This window comes from Salvelinus namaycush, chromosome 5 (assembly GCF_016432855.1).
Source record: "Salvelinus namaycush isolate Seneca chromosome 5, SaNama_1.0, whole genome shotgun sequence".
In the NCBI taxonomy this organism is placed as follows: Eukaryota; Metazoa; Chordata; class Actinopteri; order Salmoniformes; family Salmonidae; genus Salvelinus; species Salvelinus namaycush.
The window spans coordinates 66,087,587-66,104,497 of record NC_052311.1 but is presented as its reverse complement, the minus strand read 5'-3'; the positions used below and the strand labels follow the sequence as shown (position 1 = coordinate 66,104,497).

The following is a 16,911-nucleotide window of genomic DNA, read 5'->3' as shown; positions in this document are numbered from 1 at the left end:
CTTAGTCACAGGGATAGAGAATCAGCAGGCCTTTATTTGATTCCTTCAAAGGTGCTGGCATTGACACAATTGGCACGAGAATAAACTTTGCTTAGCCATCCTCCTACCACTTTAGCTAAGCAGGTGACCTCTGCCAACAAAACAACAGGAGCATTACTCAAACCAAATAAGATGGATAGAAAAAAAAGTCGGCCCTGGAGTACCCCTGGCAAATGCTGCTTCTCTTGTCCATTTATAGCCTCGTCCCAAAGCTATCGCTTGTTGCTGTGGGCGGCTGGTGTGCTGAGATAAAACGTTATTAATTGGTTAAACACAGACACTTGACAATGCTCAAATCATAAGTCCCATTTCAGTGCTCAAGTGCCTCAATTGAGGATAATTGACAACGGAATAAGTTAAATAAACTCCAGTATTTACAGGGATACTCCAGAGCCAGATATGGGGAAACAGTGCTCAGTATTGTAGGCTGTTTAAATAATGCATGACAATGGTCCTTGTTCGGTTATGCTGGTGCTAAACTCAATGCGGAGGCCAGCCATCTGCTACATCTCTAATGTTGAAGATTGTAGGATCTGTTAGGGTTGTCGCTATAAGACAAGATTGTATGTATTTGGCAATATTTTATCCTTTTAAAAGTAGATCTGTACTTTGGCCAATGAGAGTACTGCTACAATCTTCCCTCAACACAACCAGTCCTGTCAGACTACCCAATATAGCTGTACGAAAGAGGAAAAATACATTGCATAACAATTGTGAGAAAATATGACTGAAATGCTGTGATTCCTCAACGACAATTGCCAGTAGTGTAACAAATCCCTTCTTGAGTTAGAGATTAGGGTCCCCCACCCTGTGTGACCATTTCTGCTCCCTGGTGTCTCTGAAAAGCTACAGATAATCTGACCCTAGATCTTTCATCCCAAAATCCTAATATTAACCACTAGGAGGGGATGCAAAATTTACCTTAGATCAGTTTCAACTACTCCACATATTAAAAACACTGAGGGGAGTTCTGGGAAGCTGAGAAAACAAGCACTGACTTGGTGAGATCTAAAGAACACATTACCAGAAGCTCTTTTTAGAACTTTCAAGCTACTTCCTGGAGCTCTGGTTCACACAGACAGATCCTTTCAGATGTACAGTATGAACACAGAGCGGAGGTTAGATTAAGGCACGCGAGTGAGTTAAGAGCGCGAGAGATGAACAGAAGAGTCAGAGAACGATAGAATAGGATGACTGGCTTCAGCCAGTGTATCTAAATAAAAAGTTTGCCCTGTTGATACAGGCTCTTCATGTCAGGTTCTATTGCCATTATCTCCTTGTCCAAGGGATCTGTTGCCCAAAGAGTTACAGGTCTGTCTGGTGCCATAGCCCACTAAGGAGGCTGTAAAATATAAACAAACAATAAGTAAACTAATCAACACTCATTGGACTCATCCGTGTGCGTCTGCGACAAACTATTCATGTAGGTGCCTTTCATGTATGAATGTAAAGTCACAGCACGAACACTTAAAAACAAACTTTTAAAATGTAGTTCTATTCGTATTTCCAACGTATAGCACCATGACAGCTTTCCCCCAAACAGCCGTTAAAGCAGAGGGGGTACTTTTGGTTTTTTGAGTAAATCCATATTCCCTAATCAACATGTTCAGCTTTGGTTTCCTCAACAGTCATCTGCTCAGAAATAAGTCTATAGGAAGTGAACCTGACAAGCGAGGGCCTTTTCAACAGGAAATTATGAAATGTGACTGTATAAGAAGCCACTACAGTGATACACTGACAATACAGAAAAAACGCTGACTGAAATGATTGACAGTTGGCAGGTTGGATACATATCATGTTGTTTAAAAAACAGCTGTAAACTGTGCCAAAACAAACTGACCACTGCTTTAAACTTTGCCCCTTCAAAAAATAAAATAAAAAAAAGGGGGGAGGGGGGAATGCATCCTGTAGATTTTTTTATATATTCGGTCAGAAACTAAACATCTGTGCACAGCAGGGGATGGGTGTGATGAATGCCAGACGCCTCTTGTTCTCCTGGAAAAGAGATACGGCTCCAGTTAGGAACCAATGTTATCAAATTGCAAAAGCAGAAGCAAAGCCTATTCAACAATCCTATCCACCGAGAATATTTTATCAGGCTGAACATGAGTGAACCGTTTCTCAGTTCAGGCCCTAATGCCCCCAATTACTTTGTTTTATGACCACTGACCAGCAAGGAGTCAAAGGACTCAACATATGAAATAAACAAAGGTGAAATAACTACACAGTCCTTTCTATTAGTGGGGGACTCATCTCTGCATACATGGTCAAACCTTACCATTTATGCTGCGCTTAACTCGCCGTCCTTGCCTCTGATCTCGTCTTCTGCGTCTGGGTCGGCAGAGTGGAACTCGGCCACGTACAGACCCTTGTCGATGCTGCCGGGGATGGGCTTAATGTCAGTCACCAGCTGGTCCTCGATGGACTTCAGGTTGAAGCGGTCCTCAGAGGTGATCAGGTTGATGGCCAGACCCAGGTGACCAAACCGCCCTGGAAAAGGTGTTAAAAATAGGCAACAGGCTTATATTTGACACTATTTACCCAGGAGAAAAGCAGATGGTAGCTGGAGAAGACCATGATGTTCCAGTAGGTCTTATTTGACAGCGTGATGAAAATGCAGTGGATGGTCTCACCTGATCTGCCGATGCGATGCAGGTACGTCTCAGCGTTCTTGGGGAAGTCAAAGTTGATCACTACGTTCACCGCTTGAATGTCAATTCCCCTGGTGAACAGATCTAAGCAGGGAGGCAAGAGAATTTAACAATCAGTCTATCGGTTATATATTTTTTTAAATTATAAAAAAATAAAATCAAGCAATCATTCAACTCAAGAGTAAAATACATTACCAGTGCAGACCAAGTTCCTGCAGAGTCCGTTTCTGAAGTCATGGAACACACGGTTTCTATACTCCTGTTTCAAAGGCAAAACCAGTGCAAGGGTTAGCAAAACATGGCTACATAGATCTACACACTGTCTAATGAGAAGGTATTCCATGCGGTCTACATATAAAGTGCAAGTGGCTGGGCCGGCTGAGCTGACCTGCATCATCTTGGCGTGGATGTAGAAGCAGGAGTAGCCCAGCTGGGTTATCTTCTTGGCCAGCAGCTCAACCCTCTGTGTGGAGTTACAGAAGATGATGGACTGGTTGATCTGGAGCTGTTGGAGAACAAGACACATTGATGAGACAACGTACTCATTATGAATGGATGGATGACCCAGATGAAGGAAACATGGCTTCCTGCTCTCCTATTTGTCAATATCTCTAGGAATGAAAGAGTTTGAGCTTTTGACTGCGTATGTAAAGGACCAGTTACGGAACACATTTTTCCAACCCACCTTGAGTTAGTATCTAGCAAAACATGAGGCAATATCTCTGGGACCTAAGGTTCCTTCAAGGTTACTCATCAAGCAGGTAGTGCAGTCAAAGTATTCAGACATCGTGATTTTTTTCACACTGTTACATTACAGCCATATTCTAAGATTGATGAGGGGGGGGGAAGTCAATTTTAATCAATCTACACCAACACCCCATGATGACAAAGCAAACACACCCTTTTATACATTTGCTAACATTTCTAAAAACCTCACATTTACATACAGTTGAAGTTGGAAGTTTACATACACTTAGGTTGGAGCCATTAAAACTAGCTTTTCAACCACTCCACAAATTTCTTGTTAACAAACTATAGTTTTAGTAAGTCGATTAGGACATCTACTTTGTGTACGACAAGTAATTTTTCCAACAATTGTTTAGACAGTGAAATAATCTATCACAACTCCAGTGGGTCAGAAGTTCACATACACTAAGTTGACTCTGCCTTTAAACAGCTTGGAAAATTCTTTAAAATGATGTCATGGCTTTAGAAGCTTCTGATAGACATCATTTGAGTCAATAGGTGTACCTGTGGATATATTTCAAGGCCTACCTTCAAACTCAGTGCCTCTTTGCTTGACATCATTAGAAAATAAAAAGAAATCAGCCAAGACCTCACAAAGAAATGTAGACCACAAGTCTGGTTCATCCTTGGGAGCAATTTCCAAACGCCTGAAGGTACCACGTTCATCTGTACAAACAATAGTACGCAAGTATAAACACCATGGGACAACGCAGCCATCATACCGCTCAGGAAGGAGACGCATTCTGTCTCCTAGAGATGAACGTACTTTGGTGCGAAAAGTGCAAATCAATCCCAGAACAACAGCAAAGGACCTTGTGAAGATGCTGGAGGAAACAGGTACAAATGTATCTATATCCACAGTAAAAATTGAGTCCTATATCGACATAACCTGAAAGGCCGCACAGCAAGGAAGAAGCCACTGCTCCAAAACCGCCATAAAAAAAGCCAGACTACAGTTTGCAACTGCACATGGGGACAAAGATTGTACTTTTTGGAGAAATGTCCTCTGGTCCGATGAAACAAAAATAGAACTGTCTGGCCATAATGACCATTGTTATGTTTGGAGGAAAAAGAGGGACGCTTGCAAGCCAAAGAACACCGTGAAGCACGGGGGTGGCAGCATCATGTTGTGGGGGTGCTTTGCTGCAGGAGGGACTGGTGCACTTCCCAAAATAGATGGCTTCATAAGGAAGGGAAATTATGTGGATATATTGAAGCAACATCTCAAGACATCAGTCAAGAAGTTAAAGCTTGGTCGCAAATGGGTCTTCCAAATGGACAATGACCCCAAGCATACTTCCAATGTTGTGGCAAAGTCAAGGTATTAGAGTGGCCATCACAAAGCCCGGACTTCAATCCTATAGAAAATGTGTGGGCAGAACTGAAAAAGCGTGTGTGAGCAAGGAGGCCTATATACCCGATTCAGTTACACCAGCTCTGTCAGGAGGAATGGGCCAAAATTCACCCAACTTATTGTGGGAATCTTGTGGAAGGCTACCCAAAACATTTGACCCAAGTTAAACAATTTAAAAGGCAATGCTACCAAATACTAATTGAGTGTATGTAAACTTCTGACCCACTGGGAAAGCGATGAAAGAAATAAAAGCACTATTATTATTCTGACATTTCATTCTTTAAAAAAAGTGCTGATCCTAACTGACCTATTTTTACTAGGTTTAAAGATCAGGAATTGTGAAAAACTGAGTTTAAATGAATTTGGCTAAGGTGTATGTAAACTTCCGACTTCAACTGTAAGTATTCAGACCCTTTCCTCAGTACTTTGTTGAAGCACCTTTACACAGCTATTTTTCGATCTCTCCAGAGACGTTCGATCAGGTTCAAGTGCGAGCTCTGGCTGGGCCACTCAAGGACATTCAGAGACTTGTCCCGAAGCGACTCCTGCGTTGTCTTGGCTGTGTTCGGAGGGTCATTGTCTTCTTGGAATGTTGTCCTGAATGATCTGGAGCAGGTTGTCAGACTGGGGTGAAGGTTTTCACCAAGGATCTCTGTACTTTGCTCCGTTCATCTTTCCCCTCAATCCTGACTAGTCTCCCAGTCCCTGCCTCTGGAAAAACATCCCCACAGCATGGTACTGCCACCACCATGCTTACCTGTACAGATGGTGGCAGGTTTCCTCCAGATGTTACGCTTGGCATTCAGCCCAAATAGTGCAATCTTGGTTTCATCAGACCAGAGAATCTTGTTTCTCATGGTCTGAGTCTTTAGGTGCATTTTGGCAAACTCCAAGCGGGCTGTCATGTGCCTTTTACGGAGGAGTGGCTTCCGTCTGGCCACTACCATAAAAGCCTGATTGGTGGAATGCTGCAGAGATGCTTTTCCTTCTGGAAGGTTCTCCCATGTCAGATTGACCATTAGGTTCTTGGTCACCTCCCTGACCGAGGCCCTTCACCCCCGATTGCTGTGTGGCCGGGAGGCCAGCTCTAGAAAGAGTCTACCATTTAAGAATGATGAGGCCACTGTTCTTGGGGACCTTCAATGCTGTAGACATTTTTGGTACCCTTCCCCAGATCTGCGTCTTGACACAATCCTGGCTCCGAGCGCAACGGACAATTCTAGACAGGTGTGTTCCTTTCCAATTCATGTCCAATCAATTGAATTTACAACAAGTGGACTCCAAGTTGTTTTATACATCAAGGATGATCAATGGAAACAGGATGCACCTGAGCTCAATTTCTAGTCTCCCATCAAAGGGTCTGAATACTTACGTAAGGTATGTTTTTTATGTTTTAATACATTTGCAAAAATTTATAAAAACACGTTTCCGCTTTGTCATTATGGGGTAGTGCGTGTAGATTAATGAGGGAAAAAATTATGTCATCCATTTTAGAATAAGGCTGTAAAGTAACAAAATGTGACAAAAGTCAAGGGGTCTGAATACTTTCCGAATGCACTGTATGTAGCTCAACAAACTACCTCCACAGCTTTCGACACACTCACCCTGGAGAAGAGGGTGTTGAGGCAGTGGACTTTCTGCCTCTCAGTGACGTAGGCGTAGTACTGGGTGATGCCCTTCAGTGTCAGCTCATCCATCAGGTTGATCTCATAGGGCTTTGAAAGGTGCTTCGCCTGGAGAGGGGGAAAGGGGTAAACATATTGCAATTGAAAGTAAAGACAATTCAGACTCATTTCTCTCATTGAATCTCCATGCACATCTCCCCCTTGGTCTCCCCCTGTTCTCGTACTCTAGCCCCCAGTTATCATGGAAAGTCCTCTCACCATGAACTTCTGCACACTGATGGGGAAGGTGGCAGAGTAGAGTAGGATCTGACGACCCTTAGCCAGGAAGCTAATGATGTCTTCGATCAGGACCACAAAGTCCTGAGACAGCAGCTTGTCTGCCTGGAGAGCGAGAGAGTCAGGACACATTTGTTGATGACCCAGTTGAGTGCAGCCTCAGCACATTAACTAAACTCAGCAAAAAAAAAGATACGTTCTCGCACTGTCAACTGCGTTTATTTTAAGCAAACTTAACATGTGTAAATATTTGTATGACCATAAGATTTAACAACTGAGAAACTGAACGAGTCCCACTGACATGTGACTAACAGAAATTGAATAATGTGTCCCTGAACAAAGGTGGGGTCAAAATCAAAAGTAACAGTCAGTATCTGGTGTGCCCACCAGCTGCATTAAGTACTGCAGTGCATCTCCTCATGGACTGCACCAGATTTGCCAGTTCTTCCTGTGAGATGTTACCCCACTCTTCCAACAATGCACCTGCAAGTTCCTGGACATTTCTTGGGGGGGGGGGGGGGGGCTAGCCCTCACCCTCCGAGCCAACAGGTCCCAGACGTGCTTAATGGGATTGAGATCCAGACTCTTCGCTGGCCATGGCAGAACACTGACATTCCTGTCTTGCAGGAAATCACGCACAGAACGAGCAGTATGGCTGGTGGCATTGTCATGCTGGAGGGTCATGTCAGGATGAGCCTGCAGGAAGGGTACCACATGAGGGAGGAGGATGTCTTCCCTGTAACACATAGTGTTGAGATTGCCTGCAATGACAACCTCATGCTGTGACACACCGCCCCAGACCATGATGGACCCTCCACCTCCAAATCGACCCTGCTCCAGAGTACAGGCATCGGTGTAACGCTCATTTCTTCAACGATAAACGCGAATCCGACCATCACTCCTGGTGAGACAAAACTGCAACTCGTCAGTGAAGAGCACTTTTTGCCAGTCCTGTCTGGTCCAGGGACTGTGGGTTTTGTGCCCATTGGCGACGTTGTTGCCAGCCTCTCTCAGCCTATTGCGGACAGTCTGAGCACTGATGAAGGGATTGTGCGTTCCTGGTGTAACTCGGGCAGTTGATGCCATCCTGTACCTGTCCCGCAGGTGTGATGTTCAGATGTACCGATCCGGTACAGGCGTTGTTACACGTGGTCTGCCACTGCAAGGACGATCAGCTGTCCGTCCTGTAGCGCTGTCTTAGGTATCTCACAGTACAGACATTGCAATTTATTGCCCTGGCCACATCTGCAGTCCTCATGCCTCCTTGCAGCACGCCTAAGGCACGTTCACGCAGATGAGCAGGAACCCTGGGCATCTTTCTTTTGGTGTTTTTACAGTCCGTAGAATGGCCTCTTTAGTGTCCTAAGTCTTCATAACTGTGACTAACCTTAATTGCCTACCGTCTGTAAGCTGTCAGTGTCTTAACCTTTCCACAGGTGCATGTTCATTAATTGTTGTTCATGGTTCATTGAACATGGGAAACAGTGTTTAAAACCTTTACAATGGAGAGCTGTGAAGTTATTTGGATTTTTACGAATTATCTTTAAAGACAGGGTCCTGAAAAAAGGGACAGGTTCCTGAAAAAAGGGACAGCAGGTGGCAAAGTGGGGCTACTTTCACTTGGCTTATTAAACCAATACTATTCCTGTAGAAAAACTTAAAAAAAAAAATATATATATACATACACACTTTCCAGATTTCATAACATATGCCGCTTTAATAAAACAACCAGCGGCGCTCACCTCATCCATCACCATCATCTGGACTTTATCCACTTTGGCCACGCCCTTCTTTATCAGGTCCAGGATCCTGCCTGGTGTGGCTATCACCACATGCACTGAGAGACAAGGGACGAGATAGAGAAAAGAATGAAAATAAACATTAAGTACTAGGGATGTGCATCTTTCCCTTTTAAGACGATTTGTTACGCATCCAGACAAATTGTCTCCGATACAGGTACGATACGTATTAGTTTGAAACGATTCAGTGTGACTCGGTTTGATTAGAGCAGGGGTGGGCAACTCCAGTCCTCAAGGGCCTGATTGGAGAAAATGTGTGACACCATCCCTAGAAAACACAGCTGATTAATCAAATTGCATTCTAAACTTAAGATTAGGGGCCAGATTCACAAAACATTATGAAAAAACATAAGTTTAAGAAAAAAAATTGTAAGTTCATAAGATAGTTTGTAAATGCAATTCCTCAATGTTCTTAGGAACTTTGTAAATATCATGTGGCATTGATATTAGTGATGTGCTTGAAACAAATAAATATGCCTATGTGACAGGGATTATCAGATTTGGTTATTTTTCTTCACACATTATAGCCATCAGACTAGCTATATCAAAATCATAAACGGATAACCAAGAAAAGAGATTAAGTGATGGAGGAAATAGCAGCCATGAAAAGGTTGCTGTTGGGGAGACTTGATAACCGCGGAGTCACTGCAGAGACCAAAAATAAAGGATGGGTTTGAGTGGCCGAGTGTCTGTGCCGTCGGGGGTATGGCAAGGGACAGTGACGCCGTAAAAAAAAAAAAAAGGGAGCTGAGAGACCATTCATGTGGACCAGCTGGAGGAGAAGGTGTCCTCCATCAGAGATGGTGGTAGAGGGACTGCGCGACCGGTAAGTTAGCTACGTTAGCTAGCTAACGTGTAAAGACATATTAACCAACATGGCTACTGACGTTAACGTTAGCCATGTTCTTCTTTGCAAATTGACGAGATAGCGCTAGCTATTTTAACACTTCTAGAATATTGTAATATATTGTTAATTACTTTCTAGCTAGCTAATGCGTGTTTAATTTGTATTCTTGTTGTATTTAAATATCCGGTAGCCAACTGTCTGTGGCGCAAGAAAACGTCCATGGCTACAAAAGTATCCATTTGTCTCAAGACAAGGGTTTAGCTGTGCTAAAGTTTAGGATTTCTTCTTGGAAATGTACTTAAGCATTATTTTCAAGAATCCCATTTCTTCTTAGGAAGAAACTTAGGAAAAACCTTAATTTCCAATAATTTTGAGGAATAGCAACTTTGCTTAACTTTCTTAAGTCTACAGTTACCGAAAAAATGGTAATTAAGAAATTTCTTACGTTTTTTGTGAATCCGGCCCAAGGTGACTATTGGAGTATGGCGTGTTAACTGATGTAAAACTGACATCAGGCCCTCGAGGACTGGAATTGCCCACCCCTGGATTAGAGGAACATATCGATGCGATGCACTAACATCTGTTGCATACACACATTCATTTTCCATTCTAAATTAAAATCTGCTGCAGATGGAGCTCATGAGCTTTTTATATTTTATTTAAAACCTCTTAGGGCTAGGGGGCAGTGTTCGGAAGTTAGGATAAATGACGTGCCCAAAGTAAACTGCCTGTTACTCAGGCCCAGAAGCTAGGATATGCATATAATTGGTAGCATTGGATAGAAAACACTCTGAAGATTATAAAACTTAAAATAATGTCTGTGAGTATAACTGAACTGATATTGCAGGCGAAAACTCGAGGAAAATCCATCCAGACTTTTTGGGGGGGGGGGGGTCACTTTATTTCAACACTTGTCTATAGGATATACAAATAAATAGCTCCCAGATTGCAGTTCCTATGGCTTCCACTAGATGTCAATAGTCTGACTGTAGTCTTGTGGCGCACGTGGATGAGGGCACACACCCGTTATTCATCTCCAGTATTGAACATACTACATGCCGTCTTAAATTTGATGATTTATTTACATATTAGGGTACCCGAGGATTGAATAGAAACGTTGTTTGACTTATTTGGACGAAGTTTATTGGTAACGTTTGCGATTCCTTTGTATGCATGTTGAACTTGTGGATTACCGAATCAACTTTTTGGGGATATAAAGGACTTTATCGAACAAAACAACCATTTGTTGCGTAGCTGGGACCCTTGGGATTGCAAACAGAGGAAGACCTTCAAAGTTAAGCGATTTATTTTATCGTTATTTCTGACGCCTCTGCTGGTTTGGAAAAAGTTAATGCTTTTGTATGCGGGCGCTGTCCTCAGATAATCGCACGGTATGCTTTCGCCGTAAAGCCTTTTTGAAATCTGACAACGCAGTTGGATTAACAAGAAGTTAAGCGTTTAAATTATGTATAACACTTGTATGTTCATGAATGTTTAATTCCGATTTTGTAATTTGAATTTGGCGTGCTCCAACTTCACCAGATGTTGCCGATTTTGATCCCGTAATCGGGATCCGTGCGCTAAGAGGTTTTAACTGACTTGCCTAGTTAAAAGTTAATAACAAATCCTTATTTACAATGACGGCCTACCGGGGAAGTGCCATGTTCAGGGGCAGAACGACAGATTTTGACCATGTCAGCTCGGGGATTCGATCCAGCCAACGCTCTAACCACTAGGCTGTGTGTAAATGATGCTTGTAGGCATCTGATCTGAGCCATAAGGAAAATCACCCACTAATGAATGTCATTTTTGCTGATTAAGTATTAGAGGAGCTAGTAATGTATAAATAATTTTAAAAATCTTGCTATGACACAGCCAATGAATAAATAGCACAACTTTGGTTTCACCCGTCTCATAATCGGCCGGTTTAGACTTCTGAAACGTAACACTGGACCTTGAAGTCAGTTCCACTGCATATTCCCATTATTCATTCTAAATCAGGGACTGATTTAAAAAATCTTGCTATGACATAGCCAATGAATATATAGCACAACAAAATAAATCAGGGCTGATTTAGACCTGCGACACCAGGCGTGTGCGATTAATGATCAGGTAGAACAGAAAACCAGCAGGCTCTGGACCTCGTAGGGTAAGAGTTGAATACCCCTGATTTAGACAGTTTGGAAGTTAACGGACTCTGAGTGAGCTTGTATTCTTCTCTAGCTTCGACCATGTAGTACGGGTAGAAAAAGTGATTGCTGTCCTCGTTATGAAATTACCAACTTTTACCATATACACATCTAAAAATGACTACACACAGATTGTTTTAAGCAAAACTACTGCTGATAGTGAACTTGAACAATCCAAATAAAATAGAATGTATGCCCTAATCAGCATGTAGCCTACCTACCTTTTCAAAAGTGCATTTGATTAAAAAAATTACCTAGAAAATGTAGTTGGTTTTCACTCAACTAATAAAGGCTAATATAGAGCAAGCCATTTTACAAACATTTGAATGCTGAAGGTGAGTCGCAGATATACCAGATCAGGAATAGACCTACCCATCGTTGGTCAGCGTGCGAAGCTGAACATAGGACGCAGTTTGACTAGGCTACTGATATTGACTGGGGTTGTTGGGCATGCAAAATTACTTCTAGATCAATGACTGTCAACATATTTAAATGCTTAGTTCAACACTGAAGGAGACAACACAGTTGCCATAGAATATTAGGTATTTTCAGAAGGTAGACAGTAATTTGAGCAAAAATAAAAAATTCCGGCGATTCGTAACGTTTGAATAGATTTTCTGACAATGCATGCTACATTTGGATCGGTTTGGGGTCCCGCGGATCAATGCACTCATATCTTAAACATTTGTATCAGGGACCTATCATTACAGCGGACCAAACAACTCATTCACTATATATACACACACAAAAGTATGTGGACCCCTCTTCAAATGAGTGGATTTGGCCATTTCAGCCACACCCGTTGCAGACCGGTGTATAAAAACAGCCATGCAATCTCCATAGACAAACATTAACAGTAGAATGGCCTTACTAAAGAGCTCAGTGACTTTCAATGTGGCACCGTCACAAGATGCCATCTTTCCAACAAGTCAGTTCTTAAATTCTCTGCCTCGCAAGAGCTGCCCCGGTCAACTGTTTGTGCTGTTATTGTGAAGCGGAAACATCTAGGAGCAATAATGGCTCAGCAACGAAGTGGTAGTGCGTAAGTTGCAACACTCATTGTGGAGTTCCAAACTACCTTGAAGCAACGTCAGCACAAGAACTGTTTGTCGGGAGCTTCATGAAATGGGTTTCCATGGCCGAGCAGCCGCACACAAGCCTAAGATCAATCACCATGCGCAACGCCAAGCTTCAGCTGGAGTAGTGTTATAAAGCTCGACGGCATTGGATTCCGGAGCAGTGGAAATGCATTCTCTGGAGTGATGAATCAAGCTTCACCATCTGGCAGTCCTAAGGACGAATCTGGGTTTGGCAGATACCAGGAGAATGCCAGCTGCCCCAAGGGAGGACTAACTCCATATTAATGCCTATGATTTTGGAATGAGATGTTCGACGGGCAGGTGTCCACATCCTTTTGGTCATGTAGTGTATCAAACATTTGAATCGGGGACTGATCATTACAGCCCTAGTAAGTGCAGTATATAAAGGCACATAATGAGGAGCTGCACAATGTGCTGTTGTGTAACATGGGCAAGTCGCTTAATCGACAGCCAAACTAGATTTAAAGTTAAAGTAACAAAGTGTCAGTGTCAGTCACACAAGCAAACAATATCCATAATGTCTGTAGAGCTATGATCAGCTGCAATTCTTCACACATTGGTTAGGCCACTACACTACAGCCACTCTATAACCCTTTCGACTGCCTCTCCCCCGTAGCAGTTACCAGTCTCGTCCAGACGCATGATGTCGTCCCTCAGGTTGGTGCCTCCTGTGGTGGCCATGACCTTGACCCCACCCATGTGCTTGCTCACCTGGATGCTGATCTGGCTCACCTGCAGGGCCAACTCTCGTGTAGGAACCATCACCATGGCTGCAGAGAAGAGAGGAAGGGGAGAGAGAGGAAGAAAATTAAGGACAGAGCAGAGAAAAAGGGGTTTGGGGAATGAGTGACAAGAGAAAAACAATCTCCACAAATCAATTGGAATAATTAACCTATAACTGGAGACCATTAAAAAGCTCAATTTCACTGAATGGTAATGAGCTCACGCACTGGCTTAACTGAATGTAATTTATCCAACTCACTAAACTCAAGTGGCCTTGACATATTATGAATCTGTGGCATGCTGTTCCCTTGTGGTCAAGCTCTATTACAGCACACTGTGTGTGGGCGTTAGGTTTCTGACAGTGGGTCTGTCCATATGTCAGAGATTCCTTGTCCCACCAGGCGTACTCAGCCGTAGTAATGCCCTCTCCAGACACTGAATGTGTGCTTACTTGTGCATCAATCTAGTGAATTGTTCAGGCAACTACATAGGGGTATTCACCGGTGAATACATCACAATAGGCCAAATTAATCATAAAACAGTAAGGCAGATTTCATACACGGACTTAGTACCAAAATTGATTAAAACAAGCAAATGAGATCACACGGATTGATGTTGAAAGGGCATTGAGTAGCAGCTGGTGCAGTTCTCACCCTGTATGTGGTCCTTCTTCAGGTCTATCCTCTCCAGGAGAGGAATGAGGTAGGCTCCGCTTTTCCCGGTGCCGTTCTTAGCCCGGGCCAGGATGTCCCTTCCTGACAGAGCAATGGGGATGCTCTCCTCCTGGGGACAGACAGACACAGGTTGGTGAGAGAGACCGTTCCACAAACATGAGCAAACACTAACACACATTCAACAAAGTTCCAAAAAAGTCATGGACAGAGCAGCAGAGGGAAGTCACCTGTACAGGAGATGGTTTCTCCCAGCCCATCTCAAAGATCCCCATCAGTAGCTCCCGCTTCAGGCAGTAGTCCTCAAACTCATTCCCCTTGGTCGATGTCACATCCTGGGGAAAGAGTAGACGGTCAAGGTTGAAGCTAGGGTCATTATTGATTGATGCACTTGCTTTGTTAAACTGTGAATGTGTCACTAGGACTTACTGATGTTCTAAATCTGCAGTCTTTCTGTGGAAGCTGCAGGCACTTCTTCCAGTCATCGCCAAACCGGATACCCCCACTGCCCTGGGGAATGTTACCCCCCTTCTGGTGGGCATCTGGTTGTGGGGCAGTTGCCAGGGATCCTGATGTTAGTCCAACTGGCTTGAGTGGTCCTCTAAACTGCCCATTGGGCTTGTTCAGTCCCATGATGGATGTTGGGTTCTCCGTTCTTGCTGTAGACATGGCTTAGAGAGCTTTTCCTTCAGTCTGCCAATTCCTTAGTCACTCACAGTGTAAAGCTAAACTTTTTTGTTCAATGTTTCCTTAGATCTTGTTTTTCCACTCGTGGAACTAATGTCCTTGTGTTATTTAGCTCACAAAAAAAACTAAAACCTTGTTTTCAGGATTTCTAATTTAAAGAATTTATGTATACACTTATACGTACAGACCTCTTGAAAAGAAGAGTCTGGCGTACGAAAATGGTATATTTACAAGACGCTCCCCAAAAAGGGAGAAATTAGCATTTATATGAATAAATTGATCATATATCCGCTCAAAAACAAACCTATGTGAACATGTTTCAGAATTCAACAGAGTTCAAACATCTAAAGTAAATTATCCTGAAGCAGTCTTATTCCTGGTGAAAATAGCTTTTTCTGAAGTTCTCTGTGTACAACAACCTGTTAAGTTTTAAATATTGTTTCTATGTTCAAAGATCTTTTAAGCTTTTTTCCTGGACTGAAGTGGTCGTACGTTTCTTTGTTAGAGTCTCAAGTGCTTTTAGTCTTTTACATTTAAACAGACCTGTACTGTCCTCTGATTCACATGGACTATTCCTATGTTTCTGAGTCTTTCAACCTGGTGTGTTTTTTGGTGTGTTATGGAGGCAATTATTTTTGCTATTGGCAACCTCAAAAAATGACTTATCAAAACACTGAGGGTAATAGTTCCAACCCTTTGTGTTGTTCACTTGGACAGTCACAATGTGTGTTCTGCTGTTGTGCTCTTCTTTTGCTGTGGTAGGTGTGGAGCTGACACTTAGTTGCATTTAACTCCAGGTTACCTGCACGAAACCAACAATACATCATAAGGACAAAAACACCAATGTTACATGTCTAAATTATTAATGAAACCAAATCTCAACTTCTAAACAAAAACAACCACTGACTAGGACTGTACTTTAAATGATAGAACATGTTAATTTCCAGATAAGACTCGATTAGCGATAAACTTGAGCATTTTAGTTAACGTGTAACTAGCTAACTGGACAGATTAGCAAGGTTTTTAGCTAGCTAGTTAGGTTACGTGGTAAAAATGGTCGATATAATAAGTGTAGTTAGCGAGTTGCCAAGTGCAGTGGTCTGGGGCAAAAGCAAAGCAGGAAAACTGTTTTAACAAGATCCAAAACCTAAGAAGTTACGAGCACACATTAGTTACACACAAGTTGGCTGTGATAAAACACTACATTAGCTAACTACGACTGAGCTCAACAAAATAGTTCAGTTAACGTTAGCTCCGAGTTGGTGATTAGTGTACTCGTGAGACAATGAATAAATTGAGCAGCCAACATAGACCCACATTTGGTTAACCAGCAAACGTTAGATGGCTAACTAATGATTGGTTGTGTGACCACAGTAACGTTAACCGTAGGCACACTTTACGTGGATACTAACTAGCTACCTAGTGGCATTAAATGCCCGGTAAAGTAGATTAGCTAAGCTAACGTAACAAGTTAGAGATGTTAAGTTAGCTAGTCAACTACCGTTAGCTAGCAAGCTAACTAGCTAGCTGTGATAACGTGTTAATCGAAGTTTTTGGGCTGAGTTAGTTTGACAACTTTGAGGCTAACAGTAACTTCACGACACAAGTCCGAGTTGAGGCTGACGATTTAGACAGTCGACAGATTTTATAAAGTAAAAAAAATAAAAACTAACTAGCATGTTTGCTTCGCAAACATTGCTGGTTAGTTAGCTAAGTTAGCTAACTATAATAAATAACGTTAAGCGTAGCCTGACTGGTAGACTCTCCTAGGCAGTCGAGTAGCGCCCATGCACTATCAGCTACTTCAAACAAATACAACATGTTACCTTAATGTTCATCGGACGTCTTCTCTCGTTAACTTAATTAAAGCAAATGTTCCAAGTATTATGATACTGTTTGTGTTTCGTGAAACCCACCGACTTGTCTCTTTTGTCTCTTCTTAATAAAAAAAAAAGACAATTCAACATGGCCGCGCGCTCGCATTTAGCTTGTTGTCTCTTTCGCTTTCCTACTGGGTCGTCACTAGTTACCACAGCCACAAAGTCATAAACCCCGCCCATTTATACAATTTATCTTCTTAAAATGTGGTTTTAACCTGATAACCGTATGCCTAACAATATTAAGCAATTGTTTTATGCATGTTTATGCAATAACCAATTTTTACTTTGCGGCTGTGGTAACTAATGGAACCCTTCGTTCATCT

At 42.5% G+C, this 16,911-nt stretch overlaps 1 protein-coding gene across 1 annotated transcript; it reads right to left on the bottom strand.

The window, feature by feature from the left end:
• Positions 1-14: 14 nt before the first annotated feature.
• On the bottom strand, positions 15-16,703 carry LOC120048763 (probable ATP-dependent RNA helicase ddx6). The gene is made up of 13 exons (XM_038994962.1): positions 16,535-16,703; positions 14,451-15,510; positions 14,252-14,356; positions 14,004-14,133; positions 13,251-13,397; positions 8,435-8,529; positions 6,675-6,797; positions 6,396-6,524; positions 3,079-3,195; positions 2,886-2,949; positions 2,673-2,774; positions 2,318-2,529; positions 15-2,034 (listed from the first exon to the last, which is right to left on the bottom strand). Exons 2-12 carry the CDS (start codon positions 14,688-14,690, stop codon positions 2,321-2,323), a joined length of 1,461 nt encoding a protein of 486 aa, XP_038850890.1. The 5' UTR covers positions 14,691-15,510; positions 16,535-16,703; the 3' UTR covers positions 15-2,034; positions 2,318-2,320.
• Between the last annotated feature and the right edge of the window lie 208 nt (positions 16,704-16,911).

Bases quoted from the DNA above. Each gene is read 5' to 3' on its own strand.
- LOC120048763 (XM_038994962.1), bottom strand. From the start codon at position 14,690: ATGTCTACAGCAAGAACGGAGAACCCAACATCCATCATGGGACTGAAC. The intron at 8,530-13,250 runs GTAACTGCTACG...CTTGTCTCTCAG, and splicing joins CATGCGTCTGGACGAGACTG to TGCATGTGGTGATAGCCACA. The intron at 2,950-3,078 runs GTCAGCTCAGCC...CCTTTGAAACAG, and splicing joins TCCACGCCAAGATGATGCAG to GAGTATAGAAACCGTGTGTT.